The following is a 22,760-nucleotide window of genomic DNA, read 5'->3' as shown; positions in this document are numbered from 1 at the left end:
GTATGTTTTGTGCTCCAAGGTTTTAGGTCTTTAAATTATTCATGGGCACTATTTTAGGATGAAGCAGAAGCTAAACCTCTTCGAAGCAGTGGTGTAAGAACATAGTCAAACCCTATTCAGGTTACCGCTTTTTGGACAAATCAAAAAAACAATTCCCTCATCACGGTGTAAGACATGGGGCATTTAAGGTAACAGCTGCTAAAAATAGATCTTATGAAAGATGCTGCCAGTGTGCCTTAGCTGATACAATACTGCAGCCTTTAGAGTGCAGCTGAAGAAATATGGATATCTGCACTCAATGGCATACGCTTACTTCAAAATATAGCAGTAAAAGTACTCAATAGTTAAAAATAGAATGAAAGTACTTTTGACTACTCCACTACAATTACAATTAGTAATATGACTGCATCTGAAACTACATCAAGAGCATTTTCCATCATGTTTATAGAAATACCCCAAAAAGTAGTTTTTATACTACGCTTTAATAGCTCACACACTGTACTGTGGCCCTGCCCCAGTAGCACTGACAAATGGGTCAAATGTAGAGGACAAATACTGTAAGATAAGATAAGATATGCCTTTATTAGTCCCACAGTGGGGAAATTCCAGTGTTGCAACGCGCAATTCCAGAACAGCAGGAAAATGTAACATACAATAAAACAGATCTCTATGTATCTCTATGGAGATAAAAATGTGCATAAACTTTAAATCTAAATTTGGTAATAAATAATGAGTCACCTAGTACCACACCTATAAATTATCACACCATTATGAATTTAAAGCCTTTTATTATATCAAACAAATTGAATTACAGACATAATTGTCATTTAATTCAAGTAAATCTGAAACAAAACTCTCCAAATATTAAATAGAAACATTAACATCAAGAACTGAACAAACACCATTTAGTTATTTGCACTGAAGAGAAAATCTAAATTGGGAATGTTTTTTCTTTATGTTGTAGTTTAATGGGGATGCCATCTATGCTGAAAGGATTGTCACATAGTCTAAGTACACTGTAATCCCACTTTTGAACACACAATGGGTTAAAATGAACATACAGAAATATGTGATACATCCAGCCTTTTTTACATGTACACTTTGAACTGATTTAGTTGCTGTTTAAAAAAGTAAACGCCCAGAAATGCTGTACATTCAGTGCCATGCATTGAAGTGGTGTATGCCCCAAGTTATAGCAGGATTTCAAAAAGAAAGTGCTATTTGTCGACTCAAAATCTATTATAAAACAACACTGAGATGTGGCTGTCAATCAATAGCGTTGTAACAGATTAGTTAATTCTCATCAAAAAATGTAAGATTTTGGTGCAAGCTAAATGTAGTTGTTTAGAAACATATCTCAATTTGTGGAAAAATATGACACAAGTGGGGTTGTTTATGTATGACCAACCCAAGCCAGGACAAATGTAGAAACTTAAGAAATATTGAAATATCAGCCCTGAACCTGAAGAAAACAATTAAAACCCCAAAATGTGAAGATAGATGTAATTTATATAACCAAATGATGCTTTAGCACCTTTGAGGTATTTTATTGCCTGAAGATGCAAAAGATGGCACATTACAGATAAACCTGACTAATTTGGTTTGATGTGAAAATGGGAACAGTATTGTGAATTATGCCTTTTGTGTGACTGTTGGACTAAAAGTATTTGCTGTCTGCTATCTGTTCAGTGTATGGGAGCTAAAGAAAACAACTCAATTAAATACTAATTGGCCCTTGCACAACCTTGTTTACATGGAATAGACCGTAGAAACCTTTGTAGTGGTGGGGGTGGTAACTAAGGCCAGTACTGATTATTTGTTTATGCCCTGATGTTTTCGAGTGGGTTCACACACATACAATGCCCTGGCTTTGTGTTGGGCCCATTGAGCAGCATGATGTTGCGTACCAGACATTTACATTACTTGGCCTTCTTCATGCTGGATTTCTTTGTTCGATTCTCTGACGGCTGGCTGGGTGGTGCATCTATTAGCACATAAAAACAAAACATAATGAGAGGATTCTAATGGCACTTGGAACATTGTGTCATGAAGAGCCTGTGTTTAAGAAATACAAAGGAAGTTTTGAGGGCTTGAAATATCACAATTATGGTCTTAAAGATGCATTGTGTAACTTTTTTGGTAGAGGGTCTGCCAGTTGCTTTTCTCCAAGTAGATGTTACTGCTTTGTCTGAAATGTTTAACACTATAGCATCAAAACTTTTTATCATAATTTAGACCAAACAAGACCAAGTTACTGATAAAAATATCTGTTCTGTAGGTATTTATAAGCAATATAAACACCTTTAATTGTATACATGTAAGATGGATCTGTTATCTTATTGTGGATTTCGAAGCAGAGCAATGACATATCCATAGAAACAAGGTGACAGAACCCCAACCAAATAGTTACATAGTGTAGCTTTAACTAATAAAAGGTAGTCTCATTAAACTTTGAAGAATGCAAAGGATTATTTTAGGAACAATTAGTCAAATCTAATAATGGGCATAACTTGAAACACAAATTTACATATTTTCAGTTTAGTCCCATCAAATTAACAACAACTGTAGCCACGACCCAAGACCCATTGTGCCAAACATATTTTCATTTATATTGATTCAGCACTGAAATTTACACTGGATCCTTCGGGTTGAAAGGCAATGTATAATAAATGTGCCAATTATGATCCAAGCTATAGTTTGTCCTGTTGTTAAATATCTGGATGCTTCACCCCTTAGATAAAATAATGACAACAGAGTGAGCATATTTATTTCCGGTATCAGATGAATCATCCACCTAGGGTTCTATGTTCAGCAGTTCTGTTAGCATTTCTATATTTAGTGATATCCATAGAAACAAATATTTGTGATCCATATGATTAACCAATCAGATACTTAGCTGGTGTGTTCAAACTAAAGAGACTATATCAAATTTACTACACACACACTGAAAACATGTATGTGCCTCTCCATATAATTTCCCAATAGTGTAACTTGTATAATTGCCAGTCACATATTGTAGTTTCACATGTCAGCAGTATCAACTTATATTTCTGTTGGTTCATGCTGTTACATGACACCCAACTGAACTACAGCTGGTTTCCACACAAACCGCAGAATACAGCCATGCCCCCCTGGGATGTGGCATGGGGGAAAACACATACCTGTTTGTGTGTTGCTCTGTTGTGAATCTACAGCAGAGGTGGACGAAGAGCTCTCCTTCTCTGTGGCAGGGGAACACTCCAAGCCTCCTCCTTCTAATAGACTCTCCCTGGAAAACTCTGCAACAGCAACAAGATGAACAGGGAACATGAAAATAGAGAATAACACAGGATATGACCAAACCAGCAATAAACTGGACAGCTGGCAGTCTAATCCACCTCTAGGCAACACATATACAGGACTATACAAATCCTTGTCCAAGGATGTCTGGTTCTCCATACAATTATCTGTATGTTTTTGTCACCTTTCACTTTTCTGACACCTCCCTAATCATTTAAGCAGATCATAAGGAATACCCAAAACACCATATATAAGCAGTATTTTACATAGAGAAGTTTTGGCTCATAGTATCATTACACTGTTTGCTCCGCTTCAGAAAGAATTAATACTGGCATCAAAACCTTTAAGAATAACTAACAAAACAAACTAAGATTACACAAGAAATACACACCTAAACAAAAAAACTAAACCAGGAGTCAGAAATTTTGTCTAAATCAATAAAATATAATGACTAAAACATATCTTACTTAGAGGTTGGAAAATAATAAAAAAACATGACCTTGTTTGACCCTGCAAAAAGAGTCACTTAAACTGTAATTTTTTCTCTATACAAGAGTATAAAGTGCTATTTTCTCACAGATAATGTCACAATCATTTCACATTTGTCTGATACATAAAAGAGACATTTCAGCACATTTCTATTTTCTGTTTTCAAAATTACTGTTATTGGGATTCACTGAATATACTATTATTTTCTCAGTCCTGTCCACCCCTAATCTTACCCTGAACAAAACATGACCAAGATTAAATCTACTAACATAATTTCAGCTTCAGTTTTACTCTTGATGCTAAATGAAACTATCACGACTTCTGGTGTGCATCATCAATATCTTGTGACATTTGCCTTTATAAGTTATTTACTGACTCATGGTCCGGTCTATAGGTAAAGCTGCCTTCCGTTGCTCCTGTGTTAATGTAATTTATCCCCTGTAGCTTTTTTCTTTATTCATTTTCTCCAGACTGGAAACTTAATTTGAACATACTTTTCAATGGCACACCATGCTGATTCTAATGATACTATTATATGAAATCCATTAGACCAGTGAGTCAGAAAATCTAAAAAATACCACCTGCTATATAAATGACCTTCTAGCTCTCAGACAAATCCAGTCATAATTTACCAGCACTGGTCAGCTCCTAATGTGCACAGTGGGTTTAAACCAAAATGCATGCAAAACAAAATTGTGTAACCACTGCACAATTTTGGCCATCTGCAATGAAGATTTCAGAAAATCTTGTATCATAAAATATTTATAAAGTGTTTTTATTATTCAGCTTCTGTTGGATTTTATCATTTACTTTTGTAATCATTGTACCTCTTTTTAAACACTTGTTGATGCATGTATACAGACCACTTTCCTCATGCATATAAATATCCCTTACATAAAAAATACTGTGACCATCAATGTAAGATAAAATAAAGACACTATAGCAGTTCTATGGGGACAAAAATGGTCTTTATGTGTTGAACAATTGAAATTTAAAAGTCAAATTAAAGGGCATTGATTAGGTATCGTTTCATTCTCTAGCAGTACTGGGGTTTTCAGAAAGTTTACACAAAATATTGGACTTAACAATACACAGCTGTCTGTTATCAAAATCCCTTGAGCGAACAAAGAAATGCAGCATTGTACATAACACAGATGGCACTACTTTACACTGAAGAATGAACCTCTCTTTAAAACTCATACTTTTCCCTCCATATTCAGCATTCATTTCCATAATGTCCATCGGCTGTTTTCGTGTTCCTCCTCTCCATGCAATTGTTTTCTCTCTGATTTTTCCTATTATGTTAATTAACTACACAAATTTGCATTTTGTCCCAGCAGCTTCTCTCTCTTTCTGATCCCACAGTCATTTTCTCACTGACTTTGTTTTCTTCTGTTCAAGCATTATAATATACTCTTGAATCCTCTAAACCAGCCCTATGCTTCTCCCTGTACTGCACTGCTTTTGTGCATGTGAAATGAAGCTGGAGAAATGCGTCTGGTTCATTTATCGATCAAATTCTATAGAACAGTCTTTTACATATGTTTGGGAATAGCAAAATATAGAACACTTGAATTTAAAGTTTATGTAATGAAACTACAAAGACTCATAAAAGCTTTACATGAGAAGTACATGATCTACAAATGAAGAATTCACAGTTTTGTATAGTCAATAAGTGAGTACATACAAAGTTAACAAATACTGGACTCTTCTTACTACAAAATGTTCTTTCTACAAAGCCTTTACACTTTCAATGAACTGGAAATGCCATCCAATGCTCTACCATCAAATCAATGCATTATTTATAGTGTAGTCAACCATCAAATCTCGCAACAGCATTTACATGTTCAAATATTCCTGTGTAAGTCTCCAGCTAAATTAAGACAACCAATACTTCTAACTCCTGTATGCTAATTTATATTTAATAATAATATTTAATAATAATCAATATAATTTTTAAATACTAATTACTATGCAGGTTTTTATCTATATCCCCTTTTTGTTACAATTTGGTGCAAATAAATACTTTTAATTGTTATTTCTCCCCCTATATACTGCCCCAGCTCCTCCTCAGGGCAGGTCCCTAGAAACGCCCCTAAATAAGAATATTTTTCTATGTATTTGTAGTTGTTTACTCGTTTCAGAAACTATGATACTGAACCCAGAAGCAGATTTGAGTCACATTAATGTAAGTCATGTGACCAAGTGCAGTCTGACCTTCCATTTGGCAGCGAAGTTTCTCGAACGCCTCCACCGTGGCCTCGTCATCATGAGGCAGCTCGTCTCCCACGGGCACAGAGTCAGGGCTGGGCCGGTCTGACAGACAGCTCTCAGAGGAGCACTCGTCGCCCCCTGCAGGCTGCTGCTGCCGGTACAAATGGTGTTCCACAAGGAACTGCAGTTCTATACAGGTACAGGAACAGACCAGTTAATGCTTAAATCACCAAGTGTACTGCTGTGAATAAAAAATGCAGATACCAGAGAGGTAGAATTGGCAGGCACTAAATAAAGCACAACCACCTTCACTTGAGTTTCCCTTAATCAGTATTGCAGAACTTGGAGAAGCTTTTCTCTGAGACTTTGAAATGTTTACTTTGAAATGTTTGAGTACTTTGTATTTCTTTGGTCAAATATTACTCATGTTCATAAAGATGCACAATAATATCAGCTGTTATTGGTTTTAACGTTACATCCCTTTGTAAACAGACCACAGAACAGGATTATCTTCAGTGATGATTCTTCGCACAAAGCCACTTGCTTAACTTCCCAGTTACAGTCTTCTAAAAAGAGGTGCACAGCTTTGTATAGTAAAGAACTGCAAATTTGGTTCTTATTTTGAAAATAAATAAATAATTATAACAATACTTACAGTAAACATAAAGTAATTACTATACCACCCTATCTGATCTGTCATAGAGCATGCATATAGTTTCACAGAGACATTTTCAGCAAAAAGAAATTACATGACAGACAGGTGCTAAAATGATTGCAGGAGATGAGTGAGTATATACCTTTCATAGTTGGTGTACCCTTTTGCCCTTTCCGCCGTTGTCGAGGGGAATTCAATAAAGCTGCCTGCAAAAACAGCAGTAATAACTCAGCATGGAGGGTTCAGATTGCTATATGACTATTAAAAAAATCACAAAATATATAAACCTACCTTGTACAACTGGTTTGGGAGACGGTCTTCATCGATTTCTGAGGGAGGGAAAGACAAAACATGAAACAGTGAACAAAATAACATCCACCTCCACCTCAAAAACACATAAGCCACACTTGTACATGTGTGTATGTACAAATGTGGAGATGAGGACCTCTGCACAGATCATTATTAGACAGAGTTCACATTATTCAGTATTCTATATGATTGGTGTCTATGATAAATTCATTTAATCTATACATCAAATTTCCACTATGTTGTTCTATATCTTATTTCCACCAGCATAATAGTAAACACAAATTTTCAGTTTAAACAATAATTCCTGTTCATTCTACTAAGGAGTGAACTCAGTCCAGTTTTCCCTCACTGAAAAATACAGTGCAACTGAAACTAAATCCATATTTCAAGGTCAAATGTAATTAAGCAGTTGTTATGTTGTATAAACACCTTAGGAAAACAGCTCTATCATATGCAGTCAATACAGTCTAAAATATGACTGTGAGCTCACAGGCTGATGGACCTAAATATAAAGGTTGCATGGAGTACATTAACTTTGATCAATGGTGAACTTCAATCTCACTCTGATTTCAGGCAGACAACTTTTTTCTGGGACACCTCCTTGTTGCTTGGCAACCTATGCATCCCAAGACACAAGGAAGGCACTGTGAGTAGTGAGGGTGTGCATACATTATCCACACTTAAAAGTATTCTCTGGGCTGATCGAAATTCCACTGATGTGCTCCATCACTCTGTCTTCTGCTTCAAAACCAGCAAACCTTTAAACTTCTGTGGGAGCTCTGTGTGCCTCTACCTGCTCAATGTGCTTACATTTACACTGCTGTTTTGAGCATCTCCAGGCGCTTTGACTGACTTTGTACTGTAGGTTTTCATTCAAATTCCAGAAAAAGGCCATTTGGGGTAATCTTCAAGATCAAATTTAGCAATGTCATTGTGATTCTAGCAACTCTGGGTGCTTTGAGATGCTCACAAATACAATAGTGTGTGATAAGGTATTACGTTTATCAGTTTTTATTACCTAAAACCTTAAATAGACCTACATAGTCATCACATCTTCACCGTTTAAGATAACAAATTTATTCATCATTATTAAATATAATTAATCTATGCCACCAAAAAACAAGCACAATGACTGTCTGTGTGTTTATGTGGAGGGTCCATCTGTTGTCAGAATGTGCAAAACAGCCAATAAAACGTCCTTTTGTTTGTGTAAGCTGATGAGTCTATCACAGAAACTCCCCAATGACCGTCTGAAGCTGAGCCAGATGAGAACAGAGACACTGGCATGACTGCACTATCCACTCAGAGCTCAGCAAAACAACACACCACTGCTGCTGTGAGGAGAATTTGCTTTACTTGAGCTTTTATGTGCCTTTTGTGTTTTGGTGTTTTGACAGTATTTATTTTCATGAGAAAACTTTTTGGATGTGCACTGTCCATCCTGATCCAGCTGTCTGCCTCTGTATGATTCTGTGCTGTTTTGCCAGTGTGATCTGCAGAGCATTAAATAATGCACACAGCATCAGTGCATCAGGCTTTTTGCTCTCCCCGCTGCCCTGCTCCCCCTGCCCCTGTCGCTCATGTTGGGAACAGATTGTCTATAGTTTGGCTTGCCTCTACGACTCCAGAACCATTCTCCTGTTGCCAATTTCTAATTTGGTTTCTTATCTGGCACGGAAACATTTTAGCGCAAGCTCAAATATCCAGTAAAATGTTAATTTCCCAAATCATATCATGGGCTGACAGTATAGTGGAAGCTTTTATTTCTTATACTATTATTCTGCCTGTAGAATGTTTATTTAGCACATATTTTTGTGTGACATGGAGCTGAAGAGTGGCTGAGACATTCAGCAAATCATCAGAAATATAATCCAAAATGCATAGACCACTACATTATTGTGCAACACCATCACTATTTTCATGTCAGTTTTATCAAGTTTTTATTTATTAATTTATTTTTTAAATCAAATAGCATCCTTTGTAATAACCAAAAAATAATATGGAAATATGGAAATGTGTAAAAAGTGATCTGTAAAGGTATATCCTCAACATTCCAACTTTCAAATTTTATCTTGAAAGAGGACATTTTCTCTTCAGAAGTTTTGGTGAAGGGTTCTCAAACTGGTTCTCTGTACTTACTTCACAGTCTCTTAAGTAGCTTGCATCTGTTTTTCTATGTTTGATCTGCCTGGCAGCAAAGCCTCTCTGTGTTTTCTCAGATCAAAGTTAACGCTCTGTAGGAACTCAGAAACATGCACTGTGCTGTAATTAAAGCTGAACACAACTGAACATCACACAAGGAGAACTGCTTTTTCCACTTGCTATCTTTACATTGAGTTTATTATCTTGTACACTCAAAGATATGAATGAACACAAATTAATGTCCTTGTTAATCTACATAGAGTGCTCTGATACACAATAGAATATAATCTAATATGTGGTACACACACAAGAAGTTTTACATTATTCAGGTCAGTCATACAGTTTGAAGAGCGTATACTTGCTGAACCAATGAAATAACACCATGAAATGTACAAGGGCTGCTAAATTAAATAAAGAAATAAAAAAATCTCAATTAGAATGGACTCAACAACAACACTACCCAATCCATGGATACACATGGGGTCTTAAAGTCTGTCAGCCATATAGCTTGTTTGCGACTTTTAGAGTAATACAGACAATTTGCTATATTTTTGTAAAATTATTCATACTGTAAAAATCACTATGAAGAACACTCCCTGTAAATCATGTGTCAAATACACAAATCTCAATTTTTTCAGTTTGTTTGTTTGTTCACCTGAGAGAATTGCCTCTGTGGTATACATTGCCCATTGATAGTCCTCAGCTCTACACTGCAGAGTAATACTACAGAGTCAGCAGCATCACACAGGGACCAGCCTGGATGACTCACTCCACAACAGGGAAGCCTCCACACAAGGACTGCACTGTTTCATCATTAACTTCTCATTAGACACAGATACACAGTGATATTAGTCAGTATACAACCTAAATGTGATACTATTAGTCTGGCGTCGATAATAGTCACCTAATTACCAAAGCACCTGGGATACAAGAGCAAGATGAGCAACAGGTATTGGGAACAGGATGGACAAATTCTCCAACAGAAAAATTACCTTTTTTTTTTTTTTTTTTTTTTTTTTTTTTTTTGAAGTCACCTTTTATAATCAGTAGTATCATGGACAGAAACATGATTTCTGTTGTTCTTGGTAACGTATGTAACATATAACATATGTATATATCATAACATGTTTTGAAATGTGAAAATATTTTCAAATCTGATCAGACAGATTTTTTTCTTTTTTCTTTCTTTAATATATCACTATAATATGTTGCCTTTGCAGTTACTTAAACAAAAAGCATTGTATCAAAAAAAAATCTAAGAAAGATGATAGCTGAAATAATTCACATCAAAACTTTCATCAATAATAGATTTACAAAGTTCTCCATTTTTGTACAAAATGAAATGTTGCCTCCCAACATGGTGCATTGTGTTACCTGGGGATGACTGATCACTGGATGCCACTAAAGTCGCTGGTGTGGGTCTGCGTCTTCTGATCTGGGAAAAAATACAGGGAAACATTCATACATGATTCAGTAAAGATGCATTTATATTGCAGTGCCAACACTGGCCAGTAAAAAAAAACAACATATAGTCAAACATAATGTATGATCATAATCTTTATAGGCATCTCTAATGTGTTGAGTTCTAACACCAAGTGTATTCTGGGATGTTTGGGACCTTGTGGTTAGTATCTTATTGAGGATGATATGGTACAATATGGTACAAAAATTGAAAACAGTAACACTATTTTTGGAGTGTGAAGTATCAGTTGAATTCTACTGGGGCTGTATTCCATGAAAGGTCTGTCACAATAATTACTATATCTACTTTTGTTCAATATGTTAGAGATGAACTATATTTTTCAGGCTCAATGTGTATCTTTTCTTTGCACGAGTGGGAAATATTTCTTATTTTAATGCAGTATTAGACCTATATGAAAAGTTGTAGATTGTCAAATAATTCACATCTATGACACATGGTAGATACTAGAACTATCAACTAAAACATTTCAGTGTGCTATTTATTTATGGCTAGACACATACTTTTTCTGAGATTATCCTGTTTAATGGTTATTGTGTCAGTGGTATAAAGTTATATTAAATATTGTGGTTATTTTGAGGTATTTTTCTGTAGCAATACATCACACTTCAAATTTTGTTATCATGACAGGCCAACTTCATGTGTCAGTCTTTTCCCAAGCACACCCACTACATGCAGAACTTCAGAGCTGCTGATGCAATGTGAATGTCACTGAGATCAGTGTGAAACACTTGCTCTCCACGCTTCACCCATAATGACACAGAGAAGTGATGACAATCTGTGCTAATGTCTTCTAATGAAAGATGAGCAGTCACACACAAGGAGCACATCTCTGCCACACACTGAGAGTCTAATTTGCCATTCTGATCTGAACAAAAAGTGACTATGCAGGGCAGGAAGGTGGCAGGAAAAAGAAAGAACAAGATTGTCTTTTCCTCCAAAGTGTTATTGTCCTGAAGGAAAAATGCTGACCTTACAATACACAGCTCACAATGGCTCTGCTTCAGCTATTTTTTACTTTACTGTTAAATGTTTGCATGATAACATGATCCAAAATACTTGCAGCACACATGAAGTCAAATGCTCTCTTAGCAGACTAGAATAAATGTTGAATTATAAAGCCTTCTCAGTTGAAATGTACACATGTGAAAGGTTTATTGAATAGAAATAGCACTGTAGAATTAGGGTGGGCAAAACTGACAAAGATTAACATCTAAATATTAGTTTTCAGTATCCCAATTAATAATCAAACAATTTTGTGCCACTCCAACTGAAATAGGCTCAAGTGTGTCTTTAAATGCATTTCAGACGCAATTTGAAATTCAGTTTTTGCTCATATGACATCTATTGACCCCAGGCAAAAGATTCAATTCTTTGTTCATTCATTTCAATGCTTGAGAGAACCACACAAGTCAGCAATGTTAGATTCAAACATACACATTTTCTTCTTCTTTTGTCCTCTGCAGTTAACAGTACAAACACCAGCCCTTGGCCTATATTAAAGCCACTGCCTGTGTGGACCTGATTATCCACACGAAGTTATTCTCTTGAACCAGCAGCAGCAGAGGACTGTCCTCTCACACAAATACCACAGAGAGGACAGAAGCTCTCCTCACCAGTGGCCAAATGCTGCAGTCAACAGACGTCAACCAGCAGAAAGTGGTGGGAGGTTGGAAAAGCCAAGCATGCCTCATGATCTAGTAGGAAGCAGATTACTAAACCCAGAACAATAGAGAATAAAAGCTCTTGATCCATATTTTCTTGAAGCTAATTAATACAATTTACTGTCTAATTGACCCAATAGATTACGTGTCTACATAAAAAGTAATGACTGGATCAATAAATTAGGCTAATCCACACCAATAGGTTTTCTATAACCCTCTATATTGAGTATACATCAGACAAGATAAAAAGAGGACACCAGCATAAGCAAATATAACATTTGACATGATGACATTCCTGATCTGATAATGTAGTAATAATATACTGAACTAATACAAACTTAAACAGACTGAAGGATGATTAGTGTTATGGATATGAGGTCAGTGATTTAAAGATGAGGTGAACAGGGACATTAAATTGACAGATGTGAGGAAGAAAAGCAGAAGATGTGAGATAGGAGCACGCTGTTCAAATATTTACTTTAAATACTCAAAAAAGCATGCCCAGTTGACAGAATTCAGCCATTCATTCTATTGACCCTACTTCGATGACAGAGGGATTACACACTCAGACATTCCTCAAGACACGTAAATTGCACTATATACATTTTCTGAGGAAAGACCTGTCCCCTTTTTGTCACCATGGATCTGTAATTCCTTTACCTGAAATGTTACACTGTATGGCATTAAAGATATTTCCACGCAGAAGAGAATTGAACCCCACTAGACCAAATTCAAGGTATTTTTGTAGCACTAAAAGCACCTGTAAATGAAAATAAAATGTAAGCTATATTGGTCCAATTACACACTAACATTCCTTGCAAAAACAATAACAACTTCATGAGACAAAAAGAAAAAACAGAAAAGAAAAGTTCCATAATTCACCTTTAAAAGAAGATAAGATTTTCCATATTAAGCACCAAAAGTAGCCCACATTCTTCTCACTGCAATGTGAATTATTACCATCCTGTAATTTCCAAAACCAGACACCATAAATCATCGAACAATCAGAGAATAAAAGGAAACGCTGTAGCTCTTTTATCTCATTTGAGTCTATTCCCATTATAAGACTTTCGTGTTGAACTGAGACAATGTTCTCCATCTCCCTGTCTCTCATTGACCCAGACCTGCTGTGTGTGATAATACTCCAGATGCCACATGAACAGTTTAATAGATCCAACTCAATGGGATGTCGAAACGAGTCATTAAACGACAGCCAAGGTTTCACTGCACTTCCTGGCCTTTATGTAAGGCCCATGGGTAAAAACAATTAATAAGCCCATAATCATCACGTTTCAACTGGCCTTTTCTAAATGTTTAGACATTCTAAAAATGTTTTCAGGTAGTTCAAGTGGTGAAAAATACACAACTGAAATTAGGATTTATTAGATATTGTTGTATTGTAAATGAAAAGTTTGTTCCTCTTTTTTGTACTATGAACAAATACGTGATGTTTGCTGTAGCAGTTCACATGCTATTTTGTATGTTCATGTTAGCACAGGTTTAATACATTTTTTCATGTTGATACTGTCAAGGTGTCTTTGAGAAAAAGCTCTGAAATGTGCAGTAACGTTTGTGGCAGGTGAGACTATTACTGAGATAAGTGGATTATAAATAAAAAAACATATTTTGTCACATACAAGAACCTATGAGGCATGGAGAAATGTATTTACAATTTCTTTATTTGGGACAATTCCCTTTATATTCTGATCTATGTTATAATGTTGTTTCCTCATCAAAAACATACCTGGAGTTGTGTTTTGTTTCCCTCATGCATATTTAATACACAGACCCTGCATATTTAGGCTGAGTTCTTCACTCAAACAGAAAACATTTGTGATATCATGTGGTAATGAAGTGCTCCACTGTCTTCTTCAACTCAATACACCTTCACTATAATAATTTGGATAAATTCAGCCCTGGAAATGCCACTCCCTACTAAACTAACTAACTAAAGGTACAAGGTGAAACTTGAACATGAAAACTAGCTTCATGATCACAAGATGGAAAAGAGCATTTGGAGCTCTGGAGATGTAGACAGACTAATAATAAAGGATTACTCACACATCATTAGAACATGGCTAAAAGTTCACAAGAATTGATTTTGCGTAATATAGGAATTTTAATAACCATCTATTTTTTTGGTGGGTAGAAGCAGCAGTAGCCTTTTTCTTTATGTCATTTACATTTTACCAGTATAGTGACAGTAGGGGGTGGGGTCCTTGTTTGTACGAGCCTGCTGCTTTATAATGAGATGAGTAAAGGTGCTGTGCAGTGTCTCTGGATGAGCCTGACAGACCTGACTGTACTTTTGTAGTGTGGGTTAGACCTAAGGGAGCTTGTTCTGACTGACGTGCAGGTCTCCACAGAGCCTGCCTCTCCATGGGAGTGTCAGGATGCAAAGATTACTGAGCCATGGGTGAAGTCCCCTGAAGCGCTGTTTTCAAGGTGCTTGCAAACACAGCACGTTTACACACAGACGCACACACACACATTAACCTCTTCTTACAAATCTTGTCTTCTTTGTTATTGTATTTAGAAGCCAGCCATCAACAGGGTTACACATATCTACTAACAAAGATGTTTCTTTACTTCCACATGCTCAATTTCAAGAGTGCAGTTGTGACATGGCAACATATTTCAGCAAAGAAAATTGATTATGAATTGAATGTTGTGTTTTATTTTCATTTTCTCACAGACCTTGTTAGCCTATTTCTTCTCAAACTTGTGTAAAATTATGAAAGTGAGTGGTTTTGTTAACAGCATGGAATAATCCCTGTGCACAAAATACAATAATAATCTGATTAATAAAATTTGTTATTTAAATTACTGGTTATACAGCTATTTACACATTAGTTCACACAACTAACTAATGTGAATGTGTAATTTTTCACAGGTTTTCCACTAAGCTTTCCTACGGTACACTGGGGGATAGATACAGGCATGAATTATAGTGAAAGCAAGTCATTGTACAGAAGAACTCCAAATGCCAACCAATTTTACCTGGGTTGAATATGCAAAATAATGACCACCAACTAATTCTAAAGGTGCATTATGTCACTTTTCTGGTGGGGGGCCTGTCCAGCATCTGCTGTCACCATGGAGGTGTCATTGCTTTGCTCAAGTATTTTCCACAGTATGACACATTTAACTTATCTAGCCTGCTAAAAAAACACTTGTTAATAATGGATTGTTACTGTCAGCGGACTCCCCTTTCCACAGATCTGAACTGTGACTTGGCCTTGTGACTTTACCTGCCTGTCTCCATGGAGATTTAAAGATTTGCTTAATGCCATATTGTGAAACATTCCAGGGCAGAGCAATAATGTCTTTATGGAGAAAGGAGTGTGGAGTTTCAATTACTGGCAAAGAAGACTCAATCCCAACTGACTCAAGTGAATTCACTAGCCAAGCTGTATTTGGTCTTCATGTCCTTTACAAGGAAAGCACACAGTGTTTCCTAATGAGCACAGCTAATTCACCATTAGCATGACCCTGTCCCCAAACAACCCAGTAAATGCCATTCCAATAGCTTATTCCACACTCTGAGAAAGGGCACTTCAAAAAAAATCACACTCTTATTGAGCTCTGCAGTAACACTCAGGGAGGAAGAGAGAGCCAAGGGCCAAGTCTCATTTATTTTTGCTGGTTACTCAAGACTTATTCATTATGGATGACCTGCCCTCTTCATGTTATATTGATACAAATGTGAAAATGGGACAAGCTTTATCACTATATTCTCTGCAGTCAGTGGAACTTTTTACTCTCATCTCATATGGGCTAAATCAGAGGTCAAGATTAAGATTTGGCCAAGATTAAGTTATTGTAAAGCACAAGTGTGGTCACTGGCAAGGAGTTAAATAAAATAAATATGTTTTGCCATTAACAATCTTGAGTAGGCTGTAATAATGAGTCACTATGCCCATCACAGGTGTCCGAAAATCTTATTAGCTGTTAAACCTATCACCACCAGTAGGGGGAGTAAAGAACATGTAGGCCTATTATAAAAAAAAAATAAAAAATAAATAAAGAAAAGAAAAGAAAAAGAAAGCAACTTTCAACTTTCATCTCAATAGGTGATAGTAACATGACTTATAACATGAAAATTATTTCTTTTTTATGATTATTTATAACTAATATAACTAAATAAATACGAGAAAACCCGATTTATCCGAAAAAATGCCCTGAAGCGTAACAGCCATTTCATCTTTAATCTGAATAGTAAAAATAACTTTTTTTCTAACACTGGCATGACAACATCCAGATTCGTCCAGTCACAGGTGTAATGGTCTTACTATGACATGGACAGTCACGCAATCGGCTACAACATGCCTCCTCTCCTCCCATGGATCTCCCGCTCACCTGCTCCGCTGCCTCGGGGTCCAGGTGGGTGTCCAGTAAGGGCATAGTGAACTGGATTTTCCTGGGGCTCCCGGTTTCCATGTCGTCACGGCAGCTGCTAAAGCGAAGGATCCGTGCTTCAGAATCCAAACGTGATGGTAGATAGCCTAGTTAAAGATTCAAGGACAGGCAACTATGGGAAAAAAATAAAAAAATAAAACTCCAGCTTTTCAGTGACTCGACTTTATATCCCTTTGAGCAGTTGGCACATCTGATCTTCTTGTTTCTTCTTGATGTTTGTAAAAAGATCCTCTACACCTGCTAATGAGAACCAGTCACTCTCCTCATCCGCGCTCTCCTCACTCCCAGCTCTGAGGCAAGGGCACTCGAAAAAAATCACGAACACCTCTGCTTCTTTCCCATTGGCTGAGCTGCACTCCCCTTCACTGTAAGTCCCGCCCCCTCCCTGCAGTTCTGTGTCACTGCATTGGCTGTGAGAGCGCGGGGTTTACGCTGCAGCAGTGCAGCAGATGGGAGAGAGGATGACAAAGACACGTTTCTCCTCCACAGCTCTGAAAACGAGTGGGAACCATGCATCATCTGACTCCATGTATTTTTAACAATCACCTGCCCACAGGATCTACAAGACACGACCTACTTTTTAAGGCATCTAGTGAGTATCATAGGCCTTACAGCTCTGAAAACAGTTACTCTGACACTTTTGCCCCCCTAACCCTGTGAAATGGGGCAGTGGCCATACTATTATTCAATTATCTTAGCTCTATGTAGGCCAATCATGTCAGCAGCCTTATTAAGAGTAAGCTGCTATATTAGAAATCATTCACCAAATAGGAATTAATAATCGCACAGATAATTAATTTTGAACTACTAGCCGAATAACAACAAATATGTTAAGTTAAGGCACAGGTTCATACATAAAAAGTGGTGAGTGTGAGGAAGTGTACATAACGTTTTATAAATGAGAGCCCAGTTGACTACCTCTGAAACCTTTTGTGTCATAGTGGTAACTATAATGGTACATTGTGGATGAATGTCACTGGTTGTCTGTCATTGTCTCTGAACCTGAGCTGCGCTGCGCCCCCCCTGAACAAGAGTATTTGCAAATTGCTATTACTTAATGTGAGGAACATAAAGTTCAGTTTTTAGCCTATTGCCAGCTGCCATCTACAGGAAGCTGAGTGCACTTAAAGTGGTTAAATGCTTGTCTGATCCATGTTCATGTGTGGTTGGATTGTTGGCTGCAGCTGCTAGTTCAGTTCTTATTGATTAGATGTGAGACTGATTGTCTGTACATCACACATCCACAGCTGGGGCCTGTTACGTGACACCAAGAAGCAGACGGCTGGAGTCCCATTTCACATTAGCAGGAGATTTTGGGGGCCAAACACTACTGTGACAAGGCCTAGTCGCAAGTAAATTATATGAACACAAGAACAATTCAACCAAACACACTAAATTATTTAGTTATCCTATTTAGTTACAGATAAATAATAATAGACATTTAACTATAGCGTGTATATTTTCTATTTGTTATTCTCTCAAATGTTGGTAAATCATTATATTATGCAAAACAGATATCTCATCAAAACAGCTGTTTACTGTTTAAATTTTTCAGTATAGTCAGTCATCTTTTGGCATATGGTACAAAACTGTGTGGGCAAAGCATACCTTAAATCTTCTACAGTCTGTTATAGAATTTATAAATCTGTTTCTACTGTTACACTATATGGGAAATGGTCACATTTTTATATTGGGCTTTTCCACTTTCAAGGCACTCAAAGCACTAAAGGAACCACTAACACACACATTCACACACACATTCAGACACCAGTGTAGGCAGATACTAGGAGGGAGGTGGGTTAAGTGTCAACAGCCCATTTCTACGGCCAAACTTGTCACTGAAATCAAAACATCCATTTAATTTCTAGGCAATGTCTTCAAAGTGGCATTTGAATCTGGTTTCTCTGTACACTAGTCATTTCAAAGCAATTGCATTTTTCCTGCAGCTGTGAAGACAATGAAGAAGATGTAATATAAACTGACACTATAATAGCTGGCTTACAGATATATGCTTTTGTCATTGCAGAGACTTAATTAGGGAGCTCAGCAAACAGCCACTGTGACCAATACAAATGCATCTCCTGTTCACAGACACATTGGTCTTATCATTGTTTATTATTTGAATGGTTCAGCGTGTGCAGGTTTATGAAGAAGCCATCTGTGTCCATTGAGCACTTGAGGACAATAAGATGCCTTGTATTTGCTGTTACACTTAAGCAGCTTTAATGGTTAAAAAAACGGTTTGAATTTTGAACATGGCTTAGTTCCATTTGGGGAAGCATATGGGCTGGCAAAGCTAAAACTTTTTGACTACAGCGGTAGTGAGAAGGCAGTGGGTTTCTTCATGTACAGAGCTTTGGTGGCAGCGCAATACAGTGTTATAGTAATAATAATGCATTAATCTTTTAGTGCTTGTCGATTTATTTAATGCAGTATTCATTCACTCCATACTCAGTGGTAGTTAGCTATACCTACAGCTGCCCGGGGGTCGACTGACAGAAGCAAGACTGCTAATTTCCACCATCTCTCACATTTCACATTCTTACTAGGCAATGTGTCTTGGCCAAGGGCACAATGACAGTTATCACTAGAGCCACTGCTGACCCACTATGGCACCTGGTATTCCCAGTGGTCTCCCATCAGTGTTATTTACCAGGCCCAACCTTGCTTAGCTTCTGAGACCGGACAGGCTTGAGCACTGACAAGGTGGTATTAACATCCTATATTTGCAAATGGTTAAATATATTGTAAAATCTGACACTTTTTCCCCAATTTTAGTATTTAGTCTATTTTAATTTACATTTACTGATAGATAAAACAATATTTAGGATAAATTTTACATCTGAAGTCATAATTTGTATTTCTGAAGTATTCCTCCGACTAAAAGCAAAAAGGAAAGCTGGACTATCCCACAGAGACTCTTTAACATGGACTGGTCCCAGGTGTGCCTGTGGGGATGGCTTGTCCGCTGTACGCACCAGACGCAGCAGTTGAGTCCAAATAATGAATGAGGACACACATGGGGTGCTTTGAGAGCCAAACTGTTCTGGCAGAATGCTTCTGAAGTGAGGCCATTTCAGCCCAGTTTATCCATGCCATTCAAATGTGCTCTGTCCGGTGGAGCATTCACAACAGCGTACTACAGTATAAACCTCTCATATATTATTTCTTTTCATCATCTACTTCATGCTTCATAGGCCTTTTGAAAGACTGCAGTAGCCTCTTTTCATGGCTCAAAAACAGAAACTAGTTACTTGGAATGTTACATTTTTGTGGTGTGCTTTCTATTTTATAATTGTGTTTCAGCATCAATGTCCCCACCTAGGTTTATCTAATTTACCAAGAGCAATTACCACTGTGATGAGAATGTTTTTACTGCAACAAGCTAATTAACCCTGAATGGCGCAGTGACATGACTTGCGCTGCTAAAGGATAATGATGAAGCATTTTGTAAAGGAAAGTTTAAAAAACATCCAATAATAATTTAGTAATTTTAAATTTAATTATACAAGGCTATAGAAAAAAAAATGATGCAAACAGTATCAGGACTTAAATTTCAATTGGTTTGACAAAAAAATCTATCTCAGCGACTGTCAATGAACTCCACTCAGTCATTTTCTCCGCTTATTAAAAATGGTACAACTCTTTTCCTCTATTCCTCTTCATTACAATTATTATCTATTTTGTCTGTACAAAACCAAGTTAATGGGTGTGGTTATACTCAAAATGTCAAAATGTGATTATTATACAATCTGAGTTATAACCATAAAATTACATGGATACACCAAAATTATCTGATTTCTTTCTGAGCACGGTCCCCCTGATTACTCACACCAGATTTTGTGGTTTGTTTGTAATTTAATAGGGATGGGGCAAGACACAATTTCCACAAGACGAGATACGAGATTTGGTTCACGAGAAAAAGATGAGATTTTTATTAAATTCCTAATATATACATTTCATGACTCAGCTTTCAATTTTGGCCTCACATTTTTTTTAAAACTTCTTTCCTTTCTATTACTGTTTTTTGCTACTGTAAGAGATTTAACTCATCAATAGGCACTGTAACCCTTATTTGTCAAATCTAAATGTAAACACTTGAAATCAGATAATCAGATTTTGCAAACAACCATGCACTATTTTATTGTTGCAGCACTGTTTCCTCACACCCTTAACTCATTCTGCAAAGCTCTTGGTAATTTAGTGCTGAAAGTCACCTTGTACTTGTTTGTGGAATAACAGATCATTCTGTTACACTGTATATAGCCATCTATCTGACGAATAGTGCTGTGTCATGAGCAGAGCCTGTTAGAGCTGAGACCTCTTGCACAGCTGACTATTATGGAAGCGTTCCAAAATGGCTCTCCATTAGTATAGAGGGGTCATGATATGGTCAGGCTTCCATCAACCCCTGGGTTCACACTGGTTTGTTTGATTATCCCAGACCATATAACATACAGTAATATTAGTTATGATTAATTACTTTTTTATGCTAAGATAAGCCCTCAGGCATTTATTCATGTAGAAATTACTCTTGTAAGATGTTTTGACTAAAAACAAATATACACAGATATTAAATGTGTGAATCTCTGTGTGGAGGGCATGACTATTATATGTATTTCTGGCGTAAATTTGTTGGGCTCAGTAGAATATTGAAATGCATCTGTCTTCTGTCTGTCTGCCATAATTGCAGCACACAGTTTTTGTGGCAGAGGCCCCCTGCAGACTCATGACTTTCAAATGAGCTGTCTCATCTTGGCCCAGCTGTGGGGATCAAGTGCTTAAGCCTTTGTCTCATCGGGACGCCCTTATTTACACAATATACACTGCCATGTTGTCGAAATAAACAGTTAAATGAACCTCAGATTGAGATAGCATTGGTTGCAATAAAGAGGCTTGACTTTTTTTTCTGTTGCAAGCTTGCAACTTTGCTTTAACATCAGTGCTCCTTTATTGATATTGTAATAAGTGCACTATGCTTTTCAGGTGGAGGGTCTGCGTGCCATCTGCTTGTCTCCGTGGACAATTTAGTGGTTTGTTTGGAATGTTTCACGGTATGACATTAAACTTATCTACCTTGCATTTATTTCTGTTGTTAAAAAACAATACATCAAATGTGAGTGATGTTGCCCACAGATCTGACTTGTAACTTGCCCCTAAGCCTGTCACAATAAATACTATATTGATTTATCTTTCAGTATATGAAAGTTGGAACAATATATTTTGGGGCTCATTATTTATCGTGTGTACAATTTCTTTGCAATATTGGGAAGTTTGTGTTATTTTTGTTGTAATATGATGAGATTTGAGCTGCAGGGGGGGGGGGGGGTCACTTTTATAGAAAATAATAAATTATGCTATTCATTTGTAGGAGCACAGGTCTTTTAATGATACTGTATATTTAAAAATGGTTTGCTACAATTGTCCTGCTTTTTTGCTATTGTGTTAATGGCATAAAGTAGATTCAATATTATCCTTTATTCTTATATTTCAATGTAGTGATATATCGTGCTTCAAAATTTGTGAATATGATCAGTCTTATGGTGCCACCTGCTTGTCTCCTTGCAGAAATGTAAAGCCTATAGTAGCATATTGCTATCAGTATCCCACCCTGGCACATTACACCAGTGCTGTGGAGGTCAAGCTTAAAAGGCTCTCCCTAAGTGATGCTGATGTGCCTTGGTTTTCTAGTAATTGTCTGTGGGAAGCGTGTAAGTGAGGACTAATTGCATGTTGCTATGTTTTAATTAGTGCCAGAGCTTATTGCATGCTGCTTCCCCCAGTGGCCCGTAAAGCCACCCCAAAGAAGCAAACAGGCTCCAATAATATACATGAGTTAGCTGTGTGAATATAAGGGATTGTGACATCAGCAGGCATGTGTCAAAAGATACTGTTTAATGGTTATAAACTCTAATCTGTTAAGAAATATCATGATCAATGGCAAAGCAAAGGAGCCACTTAAGAGACTCACTTGATCTTCAGTATAAGTTGTGTCTTGGCTTTGAACAATGCATGGCAATGTTCTAAATATTACAGAAAATGAAATTATCTTTGGTTAAGGTCTCAGAATACTATCAAATGTAAAGAAAATTGTGAGCGTAGTGTGCAC

At 36.9% G+C, this 22,760-nt stretch overlaps 1 protein-coding gene across 1 annotated transcript; it reads right to left on the bottom strand.

Moving 5' to 3' along the window:
• Positions 1-980: 980 nt before the first annotated feature.
• Positions 981-16,923, bottom strand: LOC110171146 (protein phosphatase 1 regulatory subunit 1A). Its single transcript, XM_020936834.2, has 7 exons — positions 16,592-16,923; positions 10,463-10,523; positions 6,929-6,966; positions 6,780-6,843; positions 5,986-6,171; positions 3,162-3,278; positions 981-1,984 (listed from the first exon to the last, which is right to left on the bottom strand). The coding sequence occupies exons 1-7, from the start codon at positions 16,670-16,672 to the stop codon at positions 1,920-1,922; spliced, it is 612 nt and encodes a 203-aa protein (XP_020792493.1). The 5' UTR covers positions 16,673-16,923; the 3' UTR covers positions 981-1,919.
• Between the last annotated feature and the right edge of the window lie 5,837 nt (positions 16,924-22,760).

The sequence above is a fragment of the Boleophthalmus pectinirostris genome, unplaced genomic scaffold (genome assembly GCF_026225935.1).
Source record: "Boleophthalmus pectinirostris isolate CB_2022bp ecotype Guang Dong unplaced genomic scaffold, ASM2622593v1 HiC_scaffold_3, whole genome shotgun sequence".
In the NCBI taxonomy this organism is placed as follows: Eukaryota; Metazoa; Chordata; class Actinopteri; order Gobiiformes; family Gobiidae; genus Boleophthalmus; species Boleophthalmus pectinirostris.
The sequence above is the reverse complement of the archived record's forward strand: the minus strand, read 5'-3'. Positions and strand labels throughout refer to the sequence as shown.

Bases quoted from the DNA above. Each gene is read 5' to 3' on its own strand.
- LOC110171146 (XM_020936834.2), bottom strand. From the start codon at position 16,672: ATGGAAACCGGGAGCCCCAGGAAAATCCAGTTCACTATGCCCTTACTG. The intron at 6,967-10,462 runs GTAACACAATGC...TCCCTCCCTCAG, and splicing joins CAGTGATCAGTCATCCCCAG to AAATCGATGAAGACCGTCTC. The intron at 1,985-3,161 runs GTATGTGTTTTC...ATGTGCTAATAG, and splicing joins ACAGAGCAACACACAAACAG to ATGCACCACCCAGCCAGCCG.